At 45.7% G+C, this 23,270-nt stretch overlaps 1 protein-coding gene across 2 annotated transcripts in view; it reads right to left on the bottom strand.

Moving 5' to 3' along the window:
* Positions 1-23,270, bottom strand: part of LOC134467972 (integrin beta-3-like) — a 70,299-nt gene that overhangs the window by 32,525 nt on the left and 14,504 nt on the right. For both annotated transcript variants that reach the window (XM_063221995.1, XM_063221996.1), the window contains 2 exons: positions 18,779-18,916; positions 17,933-18,224 (listed from right to left, as the gene is read on the bottom strand). In XM_063221995.1, coding sequence (XP_063078065.1) covers positions 17,933-18,224; positions 18,779-18,916 — 430 coding nt within the window. The remainder of the gene's footprint in view (positions 1-17,932; positions 18,225-18,778; positions 18,917-23,270) is intronic.

Genomic DNA, 23,270 nt, shown 5'->3' on the forward strand with positions numbered 1-23,270 from the left:
CAGTCTTTTACGCAGTTCGCCACTGGTGTTTGCAGAAACGTTTTGGAAAAAATCCTGAACCATTACGCTTGTTCCTTACTGGTGGTGCTGGTGTTGGCAAAAGTCATTTGATAAAAGCCATACATTATGAAAGTACGAGGTTGTTACAAGATGATGAACATCCAGATGAGCTACCTGTCATTTTAACAGCGCCTACAGGAGTAGCGGCTTACAATATTCGTGCATCAACAATACACAACACCTTTTCAATTAATGCAAATGCAACTCTGCCTTATCAACCCCTTGGTGATGAAAAAGTGAACTGTTTACGCAACAAAATGAGGAATTTGCAAATTTTGATCATTGATGAGATCTCAATGGTGGATCACAAGCTTTTATCTTACATCAGCGGAAGATTAAGACAGATAAAACAGACAAAAGATTACTCATTGTTCGGAAAAATTTCAGTTATCTGTGTTGGGGATTTTTACCAACTCAAACCTGTAAAAGGGACACCACTCTATGCTGACAACAGAGGAGTTAATCTGTGGGAAAACAATTTTGAAATTGTTGAACTGACCACTGTTGTTAGACAACAAAATGCTACGTTTGCAGAGACACTGAATCGCCTCAGAGTGCGTAAAAAAACACAAGCTCTCAATAGTCGTGATGTGCGCACATTGAAACAACGTGAAATTGAAGATGACCATTCGATCTTGCATATATATGCAACAAATGCAGAAGTGCAAGAATATAATGTCAAAAAATTGAATGACACATGTCCAGATGTAATCCAGATATTGGCCCAAGATTTTCAGCGAAATCCTAAAACCGGAAGAATGGAAAAGATGGCTGGCTTTCACACCAAAGTTTTTAATTCGTGTTTGCCTAAATGTGTCCAAGTTGGTATCGGAGCGCGTATTTTGCTCTTGAAGAACTTAAATGTGCAAGACGGGCTAACAAACGGAGCAGCTGGAGTGATAGTAAATATTATAGACGGTGATGATGATAACGATCTTCCAAAAGCCATTTATGTTGAATTTGATGACCCTAACGTTGGAAGGATTCAGCGAGCTCAATCAAACAGACAATCTGAACGTTCAACTGAATTGCAAGTACAAGAAGACCAAATTAGTAACAATGGTGGAGTGCGAAGACAATATCCTATTGGTTTGGCATGGGCTGTGACTGTTCACAAGTGTCAGGGCCTTACAGTTGAACGGGCATTTGTATCTTTACGTAAGATATTTGCAGCTGGTCAGGCATACGTTGCCTTAAGTCGTGTGAAAAATCTCGAAGGACTGATCATTGACGAACTCAAAGACTCTGCTATATATTGTGATGAGAAGGTTCAAGCAGCCATGGAAAACATGCCAAAATTCAACTGTGGAAAATCAATCTCTAATGATGAAAACACTGGATGTCGAATTGCACTACATAATGTTCAAAGTCTTAAAGCCCACATTAAGGACATTGAAGCTCATGGAACATTGATGAAAGCTGATTGCATTTGTTTAACGGAGACGTGGCTAAATGCAGACTCCCAAGACATACCACAACTTCCAGGATTTACCTTCCAACACAATCCAAGAATAAACTGCTATGATGAGTCTGAAGCTGTTTTTGCACAGTTGAAACAAAAGAAAGGAGGTGGAGTTGGCATCTATTGTGGTGACAAACTTGATGTGCAGGTATCACTTCCACAAAGAGGTAATTTGGAGTGTCTATATTTTGAAATACCACATGTAAATGTCATTGCTGCTGTTTTATACAGGCCTAGGTCTTATGCCATTGGTGTATTTAGACAGCAGCTGCTGCAAGTCATACATGAAGTTGAAAAATACCCTGGGAAAAAGATAATCATGGGCGACCTTAATGAAGATATCTTTGTATCATCTACGATAGCAAACTTACTTGATCAATATGGATACAAACAATGCGTGGAAACATTCACTTCGGAAAAAAATACCTTAATAGATCATGTTTACTTTAAAGGTGCAGAAAACATTATTGTTGAGGTTGTACCAACTTACTTTAGTTTTCATGAAGCGATTCTCATTTCCCTCCATTAGTTTTTACTGAATTACTTAAGTTTTCATGAAGTGATTCTCTTACACCAATAACTCCTTTTTGCAATGAAAGAGGGCAAACAAAAACTGCTCATTGATAGGTTCACATGATGATACGGTGCTATACAGCAGCCTATTACGCTGGCATATTTCCATAAAAATTCTAGACACAATACTCGTAAAATCTCTGATTACACAGTCACTTATGTGGGTATGCATAGGGAGGTCATGGTGGGTGGGTAAATGGGTGGGTGGAGGCAAGGGAAATTTCTATTATCTAACTTCTTTGCAGAAATGCCCATACACTTTGCATTTAAAAATCTGAAAAACAAATTCAAGAAATATATATTTTTTAATTTACTTACTATATTAATATTATGATAACAATGTTTCCATTCAATAGTGACAATTTGGGTCATTCCATGAACTTGATATCACCTTGGCTTTTCGTTTATTGCATTGATTTTCATTTTCTTTAACAGTGACAATATTGGTCATTTCATGAACTTGATATCACCTCTCCTATGCATTGATTTACATTTACTGTTTTATTTACAACTGGCAAACTGTTGTTGTCTGTTCCTATATCAACTGAATTTTAATGTGTTGTACCTTTCTCCCTTTTAACTGTGTTGTACTTGTTTGGGTAATTAACTACACTAAAGAGGACATTGTTCAATATGAATTGACTGCTGCTGTGCAATTATGACTGTTGTTCATGGAATTACACAGCATTCTACTCTTGTGCTTGATATGGGAATTAGGCCCCAACTAAGACTGATTCATGAGCTACACCAGTCATTCATGGAATTGAATACCCCATTCTACGTGCCTCTCTACTGTGGGTAGAAAAGCTGAGACTGAATTATGAACTGCACCAAACAGTCTTGGACTAAACACCCATTCTACTGGCCTCTTTGCAGTGGGTATAACACCAAACACTGAATCAGAACTGCACCAAACAGTCTTTCATGGAATAAATCCTCCATCCCACTGGCCTCTTTGCTGTGGGACTTCACACCGGAACCTGAATCATGAACTTCATCATAGGAAGCACTGCACCAAATAGTCATTCATGGAATATAACTCCATTCTACCCGCCTTTTTTTTTTTACTGTGGGTATAACACCTGGGACTGAATCATGAACTGCACCAAACAGATTCCCAGATTCCTCTCGCATCTTTTTTTGTGGAAATGAAGACCTGAACATTGACACATCATCATCACATCTCTGGAACTCTGCAGCACTGTAAATGTCAAATGTACTACACATGCATATCACCCTTGTGACTGTGATCAAATCAAAAAACCCTAATGATTGTGGGTAATGGGTAAGCGTTGAGCAGTCATAAGAAAGCGGTGAGCAGTCATGGGTAAGCGTTTTTGGAGTCTGACTTATAGCCCAAAGGTTGCTGGTTCGACTTCATGCGCCAGGTTGGTGGTGGGAGTAATTAACCAGTGCTCTTTCCATTCTCCTCTATGACTGAAGTACCCTGACCATGGTATGGTCCTGCCGCACTGCTCCCTTTCAGGCGCCATTAAGGGCTGCCCCCTTGCATGGTTAGGTATACAAATGTCATTGTGTGCAGTGTTCACTTGTGTGCTGTGGATTGCTGTGTCACAATGACAATGGGAGTTGGAGTTTCCCAGTAGACGACACTTTCCCTACACATGCTGTACGATATCTTTACCTACAATCGTATTTTGATCTTCTGATCCTGTAAATCTCATCCATGCTTTAAGTCCTGAGAACCCTGCAACTCTTTGAACATTCTTACAAGTCCTAAGGAACCTGCAGCTCTTTGAACGAGGGGTGACAATCTTTCACAAGGCCACCTTCCATGCAGTTGGTTGCAGATTATATAATCAACTACCCCAAGTATGAACTGGTTGTTTACAGTTTTTGGTTTTGTTTCATGTTTTTTAATTGTTTGGTATTGATTTCATGGAATGACCCAATTAATGCATGATGACACACACACATGAATATTTCTAATATATTCTTTGACGTTACAATAGATTAAACGATCAACTGTAATATTGTAATGTTTGATTATCATATCATGTATCACGTTCTGTTTTGCATTTCCAAATAAATATGAACATGGAATCCATCATGTAATAAGATTATTGTAGTGTGACTATTTCATTCAATACAGAATAATTATTGTACCTAAGCCAATTGTGCGCTCTACTTACAGTTAGAGAGTAGTTTATTTGTCACATACAAAGCCATAACCAAGGTTACAGCTTGTAGTGAAATGACGGTTCTGGTAAAACTCCACATCGTGCAGAAATCATTAGATTAAATGTCAACATAAATACACATATTAAAGAAATAAGTAGCCTAGTATAGAAAATGTCCATGGTGTCAGATTGTTCACAGATGTGTCGATCGAGGCGAGAGTTGGACGCATCGCTTTATAGGCTAAAGCTGTGCGGTGCCCGAGGCTCCTGGGTGGATACGGTGCTAGATGAGACGGAGACTACATCGCGGGTGGCAAAACTGCAGGCTCTCACCCCACGCTATACACGGTGATGGTCTCCACATTCATCTGGTGTCCGCGGACCTCTTGTAGACAGTAGTGCGAGGCTTGTCGGGATGATGTTCTTTCTCTGCCGGGCCGGTTGGTATGCGGTATTGGCTATGCGCATTTCGATCTCCATGGAGTTCCGTTGCGCTGCGGTGATCCGACAACATCGATGTCGATTTAAGGTCAACAAAAATGCAGACGGCAATAAATAGCACAAAAAGTGCTGTCTAGGAACACATCTTCATATCTGTCCAAAATGTAGACTTCATATGGACTAAGTAGGTTTGAAGAGATGAAAAATTGCACGGTTTTGACGGAGTTACCAGAGAGGCAGCCAAACAATGCGTCGCCATGGCAACAACATCTGTACATATTCTACTTACCTATAACCACTTTCCTTTATTCTGTACTATATTGCACTGAACTATTTGCTTTTCTAATTACATGACAAATAGCAGATTGCTGCCCTCAGTTTATATTGAGTAAGCTTAACAAATCTCAACACCCTCAAAAAATCATACGTAACACATCAACAGATAAGAGGTCTGATACTCAGAAGAAATTGAATTCAATTGAACAATTGAAGTGCTCATGAGCACTGACGCCATGGAGGGGTAAAAGGATTGATGGGGTGGGATTGAAACCTTGTGATTTACAATCTAACTTCTATACTATTACTGCGTTTCTCAACGGGGGCTCTACATCCTCCCAGGGGGTGTTAGGAAGCCCTATAGAGTTGTTGAGAAGGATACAGCTGAGAGGGGGTAATGCTTTATTTGCAATTGGGTAGCCATAGTTTATTTTATTTTTTAATGTTAAAGGGGATGTTTTTAGGCTTATGGTGAGGTGAAGGCGGCGTTGGGAGATTTATGATACAGTTAAGGGGCCGTTTGTTCAAAAAGCTTGAGAACCACTGGCTAGGGAATAGATGGGAGAAGAGAGGAGGGGGTAGAAGCATAGTTGTGGGACAGGGTGGTTAAGGACCATATGCCTCAGTGAATAAATGTGATTGCGGATTTTTTTCTTCAGGTTGATATGAAGTCATATAGTGCGTTGGATTCGGCTTGGCCCAAGGATTTTAGTGATAGTGTTATTTTTAAAGTTAAACTTATGGTGTAAAAGCTACAGGCAAACATGTAGCTAAAATGTTGACCTGTTGGTGGCGCTACAGAGTTAGAGCTGGGGATCTGATTTTTTTTGTGCTAGGTCATGGGATGGACTACTATGTGTGTACAAAATCCCAGCCTAATTCGACAAACGGTTGCTGAGATATGACCTCACTTCCTGTTTTGCCACTTTTACGACAATTTTGATTGGCTGTCACGGCTAAACGATAAAACATATTCAATATTCCTTGAGACCCCATGTGTAGCTCAGTCCAGAGATACTATATACCGAGTTTCGAGCGAATTGGTGAAAAATTGCGGGATAAATAGCATTTTTATTGAATTTCGCAAAATTCAAAATGGCGGGAAAACTATCCCGGCGGAAAATGACGTCATAGGGTGCGTTGGATTCGGCTTGGCTCAAGGATTCCAGGGATACCAAGTTTTTGAAAATTGGCCCAGCAGTTCAAAAGTTACAAGCAGAAATGTACCTGCAACTTTGACCTGCTGGTGGCGCTAGAGTGTTGGGGCTGGGGACCTGTAAATTGCTGTGGGTAATGCTGAGACTGCCCCGAATGTGTGTGCCAATTTACAGCATTTTCCTACCTACGGTTCTATGGGCTGCCATAGACTTGCTAAGGAGAGGAAAGAGGTGACATAATAATAAGAATATAGCTGCAAGCAGCAATGCGGGGCCAAGCAGTTAATCAGCCTAACTTGCCATGCCAAGAGAACTGACCAATTACATTACACTAGTTGACACTTTCATCCAAAACAACTTGCCTATATTGCAGGGCATTGCAGTCCCTGCATAAGTGTGACGAGATGCCTTGCTCAAGGGCACTGCAGCCATTGAGGGAAGAGGCAGGAATTGATACTGGTTGAATGGAATCTGCAACTCTGTGATATTCATTTCCTCACCATTACTCCACGCTCTACTTACCATTGCCCTACCTGCGCATTCATAACTATTGTACCTAAGCCAATTGCGTACTCTACTTATCTGTACATATTTTACTTACCTATAACCACTTTCCTTTATTTTGTACTATATTACACTGAGCTATTTGCTTTTCTAATTACATTACTCAGTTTATATTGAGTCAGCTTTACAAATCTCAACACCCTCAACAATTCATACGCAGCACATCAACAGATAAGAGGTCTGATACTAAGAAGAAATTGAATTCAATTGAACAATTGAAGTGCTCATAAGCACTGACGCCATGGAGGGGTAAAAGGATTGATAAGGGTGGGATTGAAACCTTGTGATCTACAATATCTTCTATACTATTACTGTGTTTCTCAACGGGGGCTCTACATCCTCCCAGGGGGTGTTAGGAAGCCCTGTGGAGTTGTTGAGAAGAATACAGCTGAGAGGGGGTAATGCTTTATTTGCAATTGGGTGGCCATCAGTTTATTTTATTTTTTAATGTTAAAGGGGATGTTGTTAGGCTTATGGTGAGGTGACGGCGGCGTTGGTAGATTTAAGATAAGGTTAAGGGGGCGTTTGTTCAAAAAGTTTGAGAACTACTGGGCTATGGAATAAATGGGAGAAGAGAAGAGGGGGTAGAAGAAGAGTTGTGTGACAGGGTGGTTAAGGACCATATGCCTCAGTGAATGTAGTTTCAGGTGCTTTTTGAATGTAGCCAAAATTCCACAGTTCTACTAACAAGTCACTGTGTCACAGTCTAGAATGCAGGAGGCAAAGATTCAGAGGAGGTAACCTACTGTAAAAGTGCAGTGTAGTCTCTCTCTCTCTCTCTCTCTCTCTCTCTCTCTCTCTCTCTCTCTCTCTCTCTCTCTCTCTCTCTCTCTCTCTCTCTCTTCAACCTGTGTTAATGCCTGTTTTATATACAATGTGTATTTTGGAATATTCATGTGGGCCTTGTGAGTATTTATATAGAAAATATAAACTTGACCTTAATTATTATTAATGAAGTTACTGTACGTTAAGTTACTCTACTCTACAAAGAGACCTTCAACAGTCCTTTATTGTGAACCAGAAGTATACTTTACATTACATGCATGTTGATCCATGCATGTTGAGAGAGAGAGAGAGAGAGAGAGAGAGAGAGAGAGAATGTGTTTCTCATGTGTAATTGTGCATTTACTATTTGATACATAATTGATGCTTGTAAACTTTCTATACTGCTTTTTCCCCAGTTGTGGGCTGCTCCAAACCACATGTAGCCTAATGGTTATTTTGCAGTGAACACAGAACAATTCATTTAATTATATACATAGTCAATAGGAGGAACTGACAAAAATTAGAGAGAGAGAGAGAGAGACAGACAGACAGACAGACAGACAGACAGACAGACAGACAGACAGACAGACAGACAGACGGAGACAGTAGTGCTACTTGCTACCTACTGCTACACTGCTATTGTTCTCTCTCACAGTAGTGCTTCTTCCTCCCTATGTGTGTGTGTGTGTGTGTGTGTGTGTGTGTGTGTGTGTGTGTGTGTGTGTGTGTGTGTGTGTGTGTGTGTGTGTGTGTTTGCTGCTCTGTCTGTGGGTTAGCACACACACGTAACATGACACCCCGCGCGTGTGTCCCCTCTGTGTATGTGTGCTAAGCACACACACACATGCTTAAGTGTGTGTCACTAACTGACCCTTCTGTGACCCCGCGTCAGGCCAGAGGATGGGGTATGAGACATTCCAAAATGTTCCTCCATGAACAACACAAATTTGAATGGCTGCTGTGAGCAGAAAAATTTGTCAATCGCCATGAAAATCATTATCTGGATGCATCATAGTCTGAAGATGACCTGTGTCCCAATATTTAGAAAATCCGGCATACGGTTCAAAAGCTACAGGCAGATATGGAGCAAACACTTTGACCTGCTGGTGGCGCTAGAGGGGTTGAGCTGGGAGCCTGCATTTTTTTGTGGTAGGTCATGGGATGGACTACTATGTGTGTGAAAAATCCTAGCCTAATTCGAAAAACGGTTGCTGAGATATGACCGCACTTCCTGTTTTGCCACTTTTACAACAATTTTGATTGGCTGTCACGGCTAAACGATAAAAGATATCAAATATTCCTTGAGACCCCATGTGTAGCTCAGTCCAGAGATACTATATACCAAGTTTCGGGCGAATTAGTCAAACATTGCAGGAAAAATAGCATTTTTATTGAATTTCACAAAATTCTAATTTGCCAGAAAACTATACACGCAGGGTACAATATCATCATAGTTCTCGGATTTGTCCTGGGCCAAGGATTCCAGGGATACAAAGCTTTTGAAAATTGGACCAGCGGTTCAAAAGTTACAAGCAGAAATGTACCTGCAACTTTGACCTGCTGGTGGCGCTAGAGCGTTGGGGCTGGGGACCTATAAATCGCTGCGGGTAATGTTGATGCTGCCTCGAATATGTGTGCCAATTTTCATAACTTTCCTATGTACGGTTCTATGGGCTGCCATAGACTTGCAGAGGGAGAAGAATTTTGACTGGAGTCAATGAGGGAACTAAAACACTAGGGGCCTTCGCCAGCTTCGCTGCTTGGCCCCTAAATATAGCTGCAAGCAGCAATGCGGGGCCAAGCAGTAAACTTGCCAGAGTCGCCACGGCAACAGAAGTAACTGCAGTGCCCCCTTTGGTCCAAATCTCGCCAATGTTGGTGTGCATTCCTTGGAGGGGAGTGTGATCATGTAAACCAAGTTTAGTTTGAATCCGTTGAAGAGCTGCCGAGATATGAGTTCACTTCCTGTTACCTGTTGGTAGCGCTAGAGAGTTTGAGCTTGGGGTCTGGATTTTTTTGTGGGAGGTCATGGGATGGACTAGAATGTGTGCAAAAAATCCTAACAGAAATTGACTAACGGTTGCTGAGATATGACCTCACTTCCTGTTTCGCCACTTTTACGACAATTTTGTTTGACTGTCACGGCTAAACGATACAAGATATCCAATATTCCTTGAGACCCCATGTGTAGCTCAGTCCAGAGATACTATATACCGAATTTCGGGCGAATTGGTCAAAAATTGGGGAAAAAATAGCATTTTTATTGAATTTTACAAAATTCAAGATGGCGGGAAAACTGTCCAGGCAGAAAATAACGTTATAGGGTGCGTTGGATTCGTCTTGGCCCAAGGATTCCAGGGATACCAGGTTTATGACAATTGGCCCAGCGATTTAAAAGTTACAAGCAGAAATGTACCTGCGACTTTCACCTGCTGGTGGCGCTAGAGTATTGGGGCTGGAAACCTATAACTCGCTGTGGGTAATGTTGATGCTGCCTCAAATATGTGTGCCAATTTACATCATTTTTCTATGTATGGTTCTATGGGCTACCATAGACTTACAGTGAATTTTACAAAATTCAAAATGGCGGCATTTCCCTTCTGCGTTGACATAACTTCATATAGTGCGTTGAATTCGACTTGGCCCAAGGATTCTAGTGATAATAATATATTTTACATCGTGCATATGGTTTAAAAGCTACAGGCAAAAATGTAGCTAAAATTTTGACCTGCTGGTGGCGCTACAAGGTTTGATCTGGGGTTCTGATTTTTTTTTGTGGTAGGTCATGGGATGGACTACTATATGTGTACAAAATCCCAACCTAATTCAACGAACGGTTGCTGAGATATGACCTCACTTCCTGTTTCACCACTTTTACGACAATTTCGATTGGCTGTCACGGCAAAACGATAAAAGATATCTAATATTCCTTGAGACCTTATGTGTAGCTCAGTCCAGAGATACTATATAGTAAGTTTCGGGCGAATTGGTCAAAAACTGCCGGAAAAATAGCATTTTTATTGAATTTTACAAAATTCAAAATGGCGGGAAAACTATCCTGGCGGAAAATGACGTCATATGGTGCGTTGGATTCGTCTTGGCCCAAGGATTCCAGGGATACCAAGTTTATGAAAATTGGCCCAGCGGTTCAAAAGTTACAAGCAGAAATGTACCTGCAACTTTGACCTGCTGGTGGCGCTAGAGCGTTGGGGCTGGGGACCTATAAATTGCTGTGGGTAATGCTGACCTGGGCCCGAATATGTGTGCCAATTTTCAGCATTTTCCTACGTACGGTTCTATGGGCTGCCATAGACTTACAGTCGGAGAAGAATGGTGACTGAAGAATAATAATAAGAAGAAAACCAGCTAAAACAGTAGGGGCCTTCGCCAGCTTCGCTGCTTGGCCCCTAATAATAATAAGAATACCAGCTAAAACAGTAGGGGCCTTCGCCAGCTTCGCTGCTTGGCCCCTAATAAAGCGTGGCATGTTGCCGGCGCTAATTCCTGTATCATGAGGTCATGGAGCTGGAGGTGAAGCGTTTAGAAGACAAATTCCACAAACATCAGAGGGGCAGACAGATATGTGAACTTTTCAAACACACATAGCGGCTGGTAATAAAAATAATAATAATATGGACGTTTGCCAAGCATGCAAAAAGAGTGAGACTCAAAAATAAACAGAGGAATATCTACAACTTGAAGATGAAAGTTTAAACGTATCCTTAACAGGAGAGAAAGAGTAAAAATAGCAGAACAAATACTAATGTTAAGTTGAGGGGAGGGGAACGTATAGGACAAAAGGCTACAAAATGAGCTGAAAATCAAGCCATACAGGAGAATGGAAAGGCACAGAAGAGAATGTCTCACTGCATATTTCCCAAACAAGACCTCCGAAGGCTACAAGAAACTAAAAGTGTCTAAAAATAGGAAACCATATGAGACACGTGTACAAACATTAACCAAAAAGGAGAGGTGGAGGTCGGGCAAAGGTTTTAAAATGAGCTACGTAAAACTGATGTGGGAGGGCGACAAACTAAAGCTAACTCACCACCACAGACCACAGAGGAGAACATCTCACTAACATACTGTAGGCTACTTCACAAACAAGAACTCAGTGTCCTAAAAGCATGAGTTGGTCCACTACTGTCTAGACTCTGGCATGGGGGGTGGCAGTTGTCCTGGGCCCAGGGACAAAGGGGTCCCAGAATTGGGGCCCTCATTACATTGTGGATATGTATTGAAGGGGGGGAGATTTTCTTTCAGATGACTTTTTCCCCGAGTCCGGGCAAAGCTGTTAGCGGCCCTGGTGAGATGTCTGTATGTGTAATGGTCAAATGTCATGGCAACAAGGTGGTTTTTAAAACATGGAAAATAACAAGACGGTTACTGAATGGAAGGTAGAGGTGGAGGAGGAGAAGGAGGAGGAGTAGGAGGAGGAAGAGGAGGGAGGGGAGGAGCAGGAAGAGGGGGAGAGGGACGAGGGAGGATGAGGTGGAGGAGGAGGAAGAGGAGTGGGGGGAGGAGGAAGAGGAGGAGCAGGAGGAGGACGAGGAGCAGAAGCAGTGTTAGGGTGCTCTGTCCCTTTTTGACCTCAAGGGGTCACTGTTGAACACTTACCTGCCTTGTTTGTTTTGTTTTTTGTGACATGTGCTTGATCTTGTGTTTTGGTTTGCCATGTGCTCCATGCCACACCCTTCTTTTGTGTTTCCCTCCATTTTTGTTCCTCACCACCTGTGGTTAATGAGTTTTCGTCATGTGACCAATTAGTTGGTGTATTTAAGTTCTGATTTTCTGTTTGTTGGCCGCTGAGACTTTGTCGACTCCACACGGCCATGGTGAGCGCTTTTGAATTTTTTGACAAACTTCTGTGTTCTTGGACTTTGCTGCTCGTAGTTTTTGATGTTTTGATTTTTAAAGTGCTTTTTGGTTGCCAAGCAATTTTTCTAATTTTGGATTTTCTGGTTTTTCCCTCGGTTTTTGCTGAACTGATTTTTGGACTCTGTTGTGGATCTTCTGAGTTTTTGTGGAATAAACAAGACAACATTTTTGATTTGAACCTCTGCATTTGAGTCTGAACTTTATCTGGACCATAGCACAGTGGTTAGCACTCCAGCCTGCTAAGCCAGCGACCCGGGTTCAATCCCCGAGTCAGATCTAACAGAAAGTCTCAGCCATGTCAGAACCAGCGGAGGTTTCCCAGCATGTATCGGACTATGAAAAGTTGATGGCCACACTCTCCACCTTCGGCGCAACCATGGACACACATGGCCGTGCATTGACCAACCAACAACAGGCACTGGCTCGTCATGACGAGATGCTGCAACAGATAGCAACTGCTCTTCAACAACTGACCACAACGCTTCCTCCAAGTCAACCAGCTCCTGCCACTGAAGCTCAAGCCACTTCCTCGCAAGCTCAAGCCGCTCCAGCTCAAGCTGTCCAAGGTGCAGACCCCCAACGCCACCCTCAATCGACTCCTGAACCACGACTCCCAGCGCCCCAACGCTATGATGGCAAGCAGGGTGAGTGCCGGGAATTCATTACTCAGTGCCAGCTCACCTTTGAACTGCAGCCTACCACCTATCCATCAGACAGGGCCAGAATAGCCTATGTCATAACTCTGCTAGTTGACAAGGCCAGAGCATGGGCAACCTCCATCTGGCAGCGACAGGGCCCAGAGTGCTCCGACTTCAAGAAATTCACTGAAGAAATGCTCCGAGTCTTTGACCAGTCCGTTGCCAGTACCGAGGCAGCCAAACGACTCATGTACATCCGGCAGGGCAAGAACAGTGTGGCTGACTATGCCGTCTCCTTCCGGACCCTGGCTGCTGTGAGCGATTGGAATGAGCCTGCACTGGTGTCTGCATTCCATCATGGACTGTCAGATCGCGTCAAAGATGGCCTGGCCGCGGTGGGGTGCCCCTCCAACCTGGAGTCCTTGATTTCGCATGCCATTCGACTTGACAATCGGCTCAGAGAACGTCAACGTGATGTGACATCCACCTGCAAAACCCCAGATGCAGCTGCTCAAACTTGGTTCCCGAGCTCCACTTCACAGATCTCAGATCCGACTGAGCCTATGCAAATCGGACGCACCCGATTGTCAACATCTGAGAAGGAGCGCCGATGGAGGGAGAAGTGCTGCCTCTACTGCGGAAAGAATACACACTTCAGAGCCTCCTGCCCAGAACTATCGGGAAAAGGACCTTCCCGTCCAGCCGAGGGAGGGTTGTGACGGGAGCTACCCTGTCTCCCGAGTTTCCAGGCCAAGGAGTCTACCTCCCGGTTTCCATCTCCTGGGGCGAAGGCACTCATACCTGCCAGGCATTGGTGGACTCCGGCGCTGCTGGGAACTTCATTGACGTCAACTTTGCCCTAAGACTCAAGATACCACTCGTTCCTCTGAAAGTGCCCCTCTCTGTGACTGCTCTGGATGGTCAGGCCCTGGGTGATGGCAAAGTCACCCAAACAACTGCCCCTCTTCGTCTACTGTCTGAAGCCCATCGAGAAGAGATTTCCCTGCATCTCATCCATTCACCTGAGTTCCCTGTTGTCCTGGGCAGTCCTTGGCTAACTCTCCATAACCCTCACATCGATTGGGTCACCGGCCGCATTCTTGAATGGGGACCTACCTGCCATGCTACCTGCCTCTTTGCTAATCCTCCAGTGATTCCTACCGAGCCCCTGGACCCTGCCGAGTTGTCTCAAGTTCCCTCCGAGTACTGGGATTTGAAAGAGGTCTTCAGTAAAAGCAGAGCAGCTTCTTTACCTCCCCACCGTCACTATGACTGCGCAATCGACCTTCTTCCTGGCACTACTCCACCCCGTGGTCGAATCTTTTCCCTCTCACTGCCTGAACACAAAGCTATGGAAGAATACATCAATGATGCACTGTCCTCTGGATTCATCCGGCCGTCCACTTCTCCTGCTGGAGCAGGATTTTTCTTCATTGGCAAGAAAGATGGCAGCCTACGCCCCTGTATTGACTACCGGGGCTTGAACAAAGTCACCATCCGAAATCGCTACCCACTACCACTGATGTCCACCGCCTATGATCTGCTACAGGGGGCCACTGTGTTTTCTAAACTGGATCTGCGCAACGCCTACCACCTGGTTCGCATCCGACAAGGTGATGAGTGGAAAACAGCCTTCAATACACCATCTGGACATTATGAATACCAAGTTATGCCATTTGGATTAACCAATGCTCCAGCTGTCTTCCAGGCACTCATAAATGACGTACTAAGGGACATGATAAACCGCTTTGTTTTCGTTTACCTTGACGACATTTTGATATTCTCTAAGTCACTACAAGAACACCACCATCATGTCCGGAGCGTTCTCAGGAGGCTGTTGAAGAATCATCTCTACGTTAAGGCACCCAAGTGCGAATTCCATGTTTCCCAAACCTCTTTCCTTGGATTCATACTGGGGAAAGGACAGATTCAGATGGATCCAAGCAAAACCAGAGCGGTGCAAAATTGGCCTACACCTAGGTCAATCAAGGAGGTCCAACAATTCCTGGGGTTTGCGAATTTTTATCGAAAGTTCATCAGAAACTTCAGCACAGTGGCGGCACCGATCTCAGCGCTAACTAGGAAGACGGGCACATCTTTTCTCTGGACACCTGAGGCTGAGAAAGCTTTTAAGAACCTCAAACTCCGCTTCACCTCTGCACCAGTCCTGGTCCTCCCTGACCCTTCGTTGCCATTCGTGGTGGAGGTGGATGCGTCGAACATTGGCGTTGGGGCAGTCCTCTCCCAGCGGTCCAGTGGCAAACTGCACCCATGTGCTTACTTTTCACGTCGTCTGAGCCCCACTGAATCCCGCTACGATGTGGGTGACCGAGAGCTGCTTGCAGTGAAGATGGCTCTGGATGAGTGGAGACATTGGCTGGAGGGAGCCCAGCATCCGTTTCTTGTGTGGACCGACCATAAAAACCTGGAGTATCTCAAGCAAGCCAAGCGACTGAACCCTCGGCAAGCACGGTGGGCCTTGTTCTTCAGCCGCTTTGACTATACACTCTCTTATCGCCCAGGCTCAAAAAACACCAAGCCGGATGCTCTGTCGAGGCTGTTCTCCGCACCTGGGGAGGAGAGAGAGGTAGCCACTATCATCCCGACCTCAAGGATTGTGGCTCCGGTCCGCTGGGGTGTTGAGAGAGAGGTGAGGCAGGCTCAGCGACAAGAACCGGACCCTGGAACCGGTCCTCCGGGCTTGCTCTATGTGCCTCTACGGGTACGGCCCAAAGTTCTCCAGTGGGGGCACTCGTCCCATCTCACGGCTCACCCGGGGTCTAAAAGGACCTTTGAGTTCCTCCAGAGAAGGTTCTGGTGGCCGGACATGGAACAGGATGTGAGGACCTTTGCGATGGCCTGCCCAGTCTGTACGCAGAGCAAAACTCCTCGCCAGCTTCCTCAAGGCCTGCTCCGCCCTCTGCCCATCCCGAGGCGGCCGTGGTCCCATGTGTCTGCAGACTTCGTCACTGGTCTCCCAAAGTCCGAAGGTAATACTGTCATTTTTGTAGTCATCGACAGGTTCTCTAAAGCCTGCCGATTTATTCCTCTGCCTAAATTACCTTCTGCCTTTGAAACTGCTTCTCTAATCTTTACCCATGTCTTCCGAGTCTTCGGGCTTCCCCAGGACATTGTGTCGGACCGGGGACCACAGTTCACATCCCAGGTGTGGCGGGCGTTCTGCAGACTCCTGGGGGCCACAGCCAGCCTCTCCTCGGGCTTCCACCCTCAGTCGAACGGGCAAACGGAGAGGCTCAATCAAGACCTGGAGACAACCCTGAGGAGCCTGGCGAGGGACAATCCAGCGTCCTGGTGTTCCTGGCTGCCGTGGGCGGAATACGCTCACAACACCCTGCAATCGTCGGCAACGGGGATGTCGCCCTTCCAGTGCCAGTTCGGCTTCCAACCCCCGCTGTTTCCAGAGCAGGAGGTCGATGCTGGGGTTCCTTCTGTCCAACGTCACATGCGGCGCTGCCGGAGGGTGTGGAACAAGACCCGCCGAGCGCTGTTGCGGAGCTCCAGGTCCGCCCAGACCCAGGCCAACCGTCGCCGGCGGCCGGCCCAGCATTTCCGCCCAGGCCAAAGGGTATGGCTGTCCTCCAAAGACCTGCCCCTGCGCGTGGAGTCCCGGAAGCTGGCTCCCCGCTTCGTCGGCCCTTTTAAGGTGATTCGTAGGGTCAACCCGGTCGCCTATCGGCTCCAGTTGCCCCGGTCCCTCAGGATTCACCCCACTTTTCATGTTTCCCTCTTGCGCCCTGTCCTATCCTCCCCTCATGCGCCTGCCCCCAAGGCCCCGCCCCCTCCCCGTGTCATCGGTGGTGGGCCGGTTTTCACTGTCCGCCGGCTCATCGACTCCCGCCGTGTCCGTGGGGGGCTCCAGTACTTGGTTGACTGGGAGGGCTACGGCCCAGAGGAGCGCTCTTGGGTCCCAGCCCGGAACATTGTGGACAAGACTCTTTGTACAGACTTTCATCGCACCCACCCTGACCGTCCACAGAACGTCCGGAGACGTTCTTAGAGGGGGGGGTCCTGTTAGGGTGCTCTGTCCCTTTTTGACCTCAAGGGGTCACTGTTGAACACTTACCTGCCTTGTTTGTTTTGTTTTTTGTGACATGTGCTTGATCTTGTGTTTTGGTTTGCCATGTGCTCCATGCCACACCCTTCTTTTGTGTTTCCCTCCATTTTTGTTCCTCACCACCTGTGGTTAATGAGTTTTCGTCATGTGACCAATTAGTTGGTGTATTTAAGTTCTGATTTTCTGTTTGTTGGCCGCTGAGACTTTGTCGACTCCACACGGCCATGGTGAGCGCTTTTGAATTTTTTGCATTTGACTGTCAATCAAAAGAATTCTAAAAGAATTTGAACTGTCAATCAAATCAACTAACCATATTCAGTAGTCATTTACACAATTTCAAACTACCATTTGCACGAAATAGAGTAGTCTCTGCAAGGATTGGCAAGGAGATGCATTGCTTCAAGTCTCTCAAAGAGATGAATGGGAATTGGTGATTTTCTTCCAGTTTCCGAGTCTAAGCCCACCCCCCACTGTTGCCTCACTTTAGATTAGAACCCACAGTGTCCCCTCTATTCAGTGTCAATGGTTCATCCTCTTGGTTCCCTGGGTTTTTTGAGGAGACTCTTCAAGAAAACTCTGGGTACTGTCAACACATGTGTGTGTGTGTGTGTGTGCCTGTGCGTGTGTGTGTGTGTGTGTGTGTGTGTGTGTGTGTGTGTGTGTGTGTGTGTGTGTGTGTGTGTGTGTGTGTGTGTGTGCCTGTGCGTGTGTGTGGTGACACTTAAGAAGGCTCTTGCAGCCGAAACGTCTGTCATATCAGTCCCTGCAATGTTTAAATAACAGGAAAAGAACAAGAAATAAGAGAAACTGAGTGCGATCCATTTCCTAACTACTTGATTACTTCAGAGACGCACCGGACGAGCGCGGTGTGTGGAAGATAACTTTGTGCATGTGAGTCTCACCTGAACACAGCTCCCCCTTGTAGCGCAGGCAGTTGAAGTCGTCGCACTCGCACATGGCGCCCCACACCTTCCCGAAGTCGCTCGAGTGGCACACGCACTGGCCGCACACGCAGTCGCCGCGCCCGCTGCACACGGCCTTGTCGGGGCTGCCGCTGCAGGCGTCCTGCTCCTCGGGGCTGTAGTCCCCCTCCGCACACTCGCAGAGCGGGCCCAGGCGGCCCGGGTGACACAGGCAGATGCCACACTCGTACGTCCCGTTGCCGTGGTGACACACAGGGCTGTCCGGCTCAGCCTGCATGGGTCAGAGAGTTTTACAAGACATACGGGAGATTAGATAGAATTGTAGAGAGACAGAAGTGTGTTTGTGTGTGTGTGTGTGTGTGTGTGTGTGTGTGTGTGTGTGCGTGTGTGCGTGTGTGTGTGTATTTGTGAACTGCAGAGCCCGCCTAGACCGAAGAGTGACTGCAGAGCCGCAGAGCGTCCAGATTTGTCCCGCTGCAGACAGTTTTACCCCTACCTACCGGGGCCTGAACCCCAACCCATTCCGCTACAGACTGTTTCAAATCTACCTACCTGGGCCTGGACCCCAACCCATTCCGCTACAGACTGTTTCAAATCTACCTACCTGGGCCTGGACCCCAACCCATTCCGCTACAGACTGTTTCATCCCTACCTACCTGGGCCTGGACCTCATCATGCCCCTGCCTACCTGGGCCTTGGATTTGCACTGGCACTCGACAGTGATGGTGATCTACCTGGGCCTGGACCCCAACCCACCCCATCACCCCCTGCCTACCTGGGCCTGGACCCCAACCCATTCTGCTGCCTACCTGGGTCTGGACCTACCTGGGCCTGACATTTGCACTGACACTCGAAGGTGACGGTGATCTGCAGCGTGTCCTTGAAGCCCACGGGTTTCATGGTGAAGGTCTTGGTCTTCTCGGTCGGGCAGCCGCGCATACGCACGTCAACGCTGAAGGACACCTGGGAGAGAGGGAACAGGAGAGTTATGGAGAGAGAGAGAGAGGGGACATTAGTGTTATGGAGAGAGAGAGAGGGAAGAGGAAGAGTTATGCACCTCAAGGCTGAAGGACACCTGGAGGTCAACTGTGGAAGATGAGGGACATTACAATATACATTACACTACACTACATTACTTAAAAAAATACACTACAATACATTACTTAACATTACACTACATTACATTGCATTACAACAGACTATTACATTACATTACTACATTTAGCAGTCAATGTTACTCAAAGTTTTTTTTACATTCAGTCGAGTATTTGTATCATCATGCAATGTAAAACCATTTTCAGCATTGTCAGAGATTCATATCCGCACTCACATATCACAGCGTACATAACACCACATTGAAACCATAACACGTGAATGTCCCGTTACAGGACAGGTGCTTGTGCTACATTATTACAGTGCTGTTGTTCAGAGCTTCAAATCTTAACTTGGAGCACAGATTTCCTTTTGTGCCTACAGCATCTTAATTCACTGTAACCTTCAAGGGAATTTTACGAGCTTGCGAAAAAGCGCGGCTACGGTTAACATTGCGGTCAGCCCACAGTAGCAGCAGCCCATAGCCTTGTTACAGTAGTCAGGGAAGCCAGTGGGAGGGGGGGGGGACAAAGGGGTCAGTTGTCCCGGGCCCAGGGAAAGAGAAAGGGGGCCCAGAATTGGGTCTTCATTACTTTGTACTATGTATTGGGTTTAGGGCCCTTTCAGATGACTTTGTCCTGGGCCCGATCAAAGCTGTGTCCGGCCCCTGATGGTAGCCATGACTTAAATTGATTCCATCCCACGAGACACAAAAGAACGTTTCCTTTCTTGTGTGTGTTTTAAAGGGGGCGGGAAACTCAATGGCAGCAGCAGGCCTCGTAATAAAATCCTACACATCCTTTGAAGGTGGTATTAATAGGTCCAGAGTGTACCGTACTCTGCAGGAGTAAACCATAGGCCTACAGACTGTTCATAAAGGGCTGGGAAACTGGACTCAAAATAAGTGTACGTAATTGTGTATCTTAGAACAGGGCTGGGAATCTGGATTCGGAGATGTAATTGTGTAATAATTAACCACACTTCCTGATCCTGTGTTAGGCTATCGCCTGGAGCCTTGCAACATTTCCACAGTGGCTTCGTTACTGACCACGGAATCTGAGTTGACCTCTGAGTTCAACGAAATATACAAAATATATGACAGCCCAACTGGGAAACCCCAACTCCCGTTGTCATTGTGACACAGTACTCCACAGCACACAAATGCACACTGCACACATCAAAATTGCATTTATGCCTCACCCGTGCAAGGAGGCAGCCCCCAACGGCGCCCGAAATGTACAATAACAAAAACAAATACTGTGAATGTAACCAAGGTGTTCCTACGCAGTCTGCCAATCGGGGCTTGAACTCGCAACCTTCTATTCAACGCTTCAGTACGACATGGGAGGCACAGGTACAGTATAGTACCAAAGGTCTAGGCCAGGGATGTCAAACTCGAATTGACTGAGGGCCAAAATTAAAATCTGGAACGAAGTCGCGGGCCGAACTCAACCATTATTTTTACAAATGGACTAAAATTGTGCATGCATGCACTTCATACTCGTAGTTAAATTGTGCATACAGTCTTTCCCATCATATTTGTTAGCTAAACTGTATCTGCACATCCTGTGACACAGCAAATTCCATGTTCAAGTTGTGTTACGCTATACATTAATGGTGTATGTGGGCCAACTGTAATACACATTTGAAATGATCTCGCGGGCCAAATAAAATGGTTCCGCGGGCCAAATTTGCCCCCCGGGCCTGAGTTTGACATCCCTGGTCTAGGCTGATATAGCACAGCTGTATGGGGCTTTGGGAGGGAGGTTTGCTAATGTTCTACCACTGCTCTGCTAGTTGGCATCGGTTACATAAACATGTAAAATATATTCAGTAAGCTCTCACTGAAGGTGTGAGGAGGATGGCTAGGCCCAGGGCCGCTGGCAGCTTTGGCTGGACCCAGGACAAAGTCATCTGAAAGGGCCCCCTACCCAATACATGCAATGAAATGTGGAACCAATTATGGGCCCCCTATACCCCAGGGCCCTGGACAACAGACCCCTTTGCCCCCCTTGTTGACGTCCCTGGCTAGGCCAATCTCTGGGATTCTTTATCTCAGGTATTCAAAGCATTCTGTATGTGCAGCACATGCCGACTCTGACAAGATGAGAAATATACAATCCCACACTTTCCAACAAGCACGGCACGGCACTGAATTCACCTTACAAAACTATAAACTGGACATAAACTGTGATGTTTTTATACAGTATATCACGAAAGTGAATACACCCCTCACAGTTTTGCAGATTTTTGAGTATATCTTTTCATAGGAAAGCATTACAGAAATGTAACTTTGACACAATGATTAGTGACCTTTTAACAGCATATTTAACCGCTTAAATTTCTTGTTCACTCAGAAAAAAAACAAAATACAGCCATTAATGTTTGAACATGTACTCACAAAAGTGAGTACACCCCAGATTAAAATCCGGTAGAGAAGGGGCTATGTTGGCTCGAATCGTCTCGAAATGAAACGAAATGAATAGGGATGACAAGGGAGGTCATCAGTGTGGGTTTCAACCTTTCTTTGCATTGAACTTTTAAATTTTGAGTCTGCATCTGGCTTAAATAGATTGGTGTGAGATTTGAATGCAATCCTATGGAGAATATCATGATCTGCTTCAGTAGTCACAGTGCATGTTGACATGCATGTTTCTTTAAGTTGTATTTCAGATTGCCAATGTTGACAGCATTCATGCATCCCCAAACCATGTCAGTCCCACTACCATGCTTGGCTTATGAGAGGATACACCTTTTTTGTACAACTCACTTGTTTACCACCACACATGCTTGACACCATCTAAAGCAAATTTGTTTATCTTGGTCTCTTCAGATCACACAACATGGTTCCAGTGATCCATATCCTTGGTCTGTTCAGGTCTGTTGAGACCAAGATAAACAAATTTGCTTTAGATGGTGTCAAGCATGTGTGGTGGTAAACAAGTGAGTTGTACAAAGAAGGTGTATCCTCTCATAAGCCAAGCATGGTAGTGGGACTGACATGGTTTGGGGATGCATGAATGCTGTCAACATTGGCAATCTGAAATACACCTAAAAGAAACATACATGTCAACATGCACTGTGACTACTGAAGCAGATCATGATATTCTCCATAGGATTGCATTCAAATCTCACACCAATCCATTTAAGCCCACTGATGACCTCCCTTGTCATCCCTTTTCATTTCGTTTCATTTCGAGACGATTCGAGCCAACATAGCCCCTTCTCTACCGGATTTTAATCTGGGGTGTACTCACTTTTGTGAGTACATGTTCAAACATTAATGGCTGTATTTTGTTTTTTTCTGAGTGAACAAGAAATTTAAGCGGTTAAATATGTTGTTAAAAGGTCACTAATCATTGTGTCAAAGTTACATTTCTGTAATGCTTTCCTATGAAAAGATATACTCAAACATCTGCAAAACTGTGAGGGGTGTATTCACTTTCGTGATATACTGTAGCACCGGGCGGCAGAGATTTTTAGAATCATAAACAAAAGTTCCCCACCCCCTCCTCCTGACTTGTGAGTATGACTGTACCAGTCTAGCCTCCGTAGCCTACCGCCCGTCTGGTAGCACCCAGTTTGGCAGCGCCCAGTCCAGGGCTGGACTGGTAATCTGGCATACAGGGCATTTTCCTGGTCCCAGGGGTCGATGCTGTTAGGGGTTTTTAATTAATTTTTTGCTTTTCCTTAGAGACTCTCTTTTTTTATTATTTCTTGTCTTTATCGACTTTATTCGACAGGACAGTGTGAGAGGTGGACAAGAAGCGAATGGGGAGAGAGACGGGTAGGGGTCGGGCCAGGAATCGAACCCGGGTCAGCTGCATGGCAGACGAGTTCCCTACCGGTTGGCCACGGCAGGGCCTCCTTCGAGACTCTCAGCCCTTAATTTAGATGGGGCGGCCCATTGTTCTATCTTTAATATACAGCAGACAGTGGACTGAGCTAATGATAATATCGTAGAAAAGAAGGGGGCAGTGTATGGGGCTGTTCTAGGTCAAAATGCCCGGGCTGTTTTTCAGTCCCAGTCCAGCTCTGACCCAGTCTCTCTGATGTGACTCTGACTCAGATAGTGGTGTAGTCTACTTTTTTGTAGTGGACATACAGTTTTTTTGGGCAGGGGGCTTTTTCACTAGTCTATCGTCCGTACCACCAGGGTCGAATAATGACCCCATGGGCCCCTGGGCAAGACGACAACAATGGGCCCTCTCTCCATGCAGCACAA

The sequence above is a fragment of the Engraulis encrasicolus genome, chromosome 17, assembly GCF_034702125.1.
Source record: "Engraulis encrasicolus isolate BLACKSEA-1 chromosome 17, IST_EnEncr_1.0, whole genome shotgun sequence".
NCBI classification, from domain to species: Eukaryota; Metazoa; Chordata; class Actinopteri; order Clupeiformes; family Engraulidae; genus Engraulis; species Engraulis encrasicolus.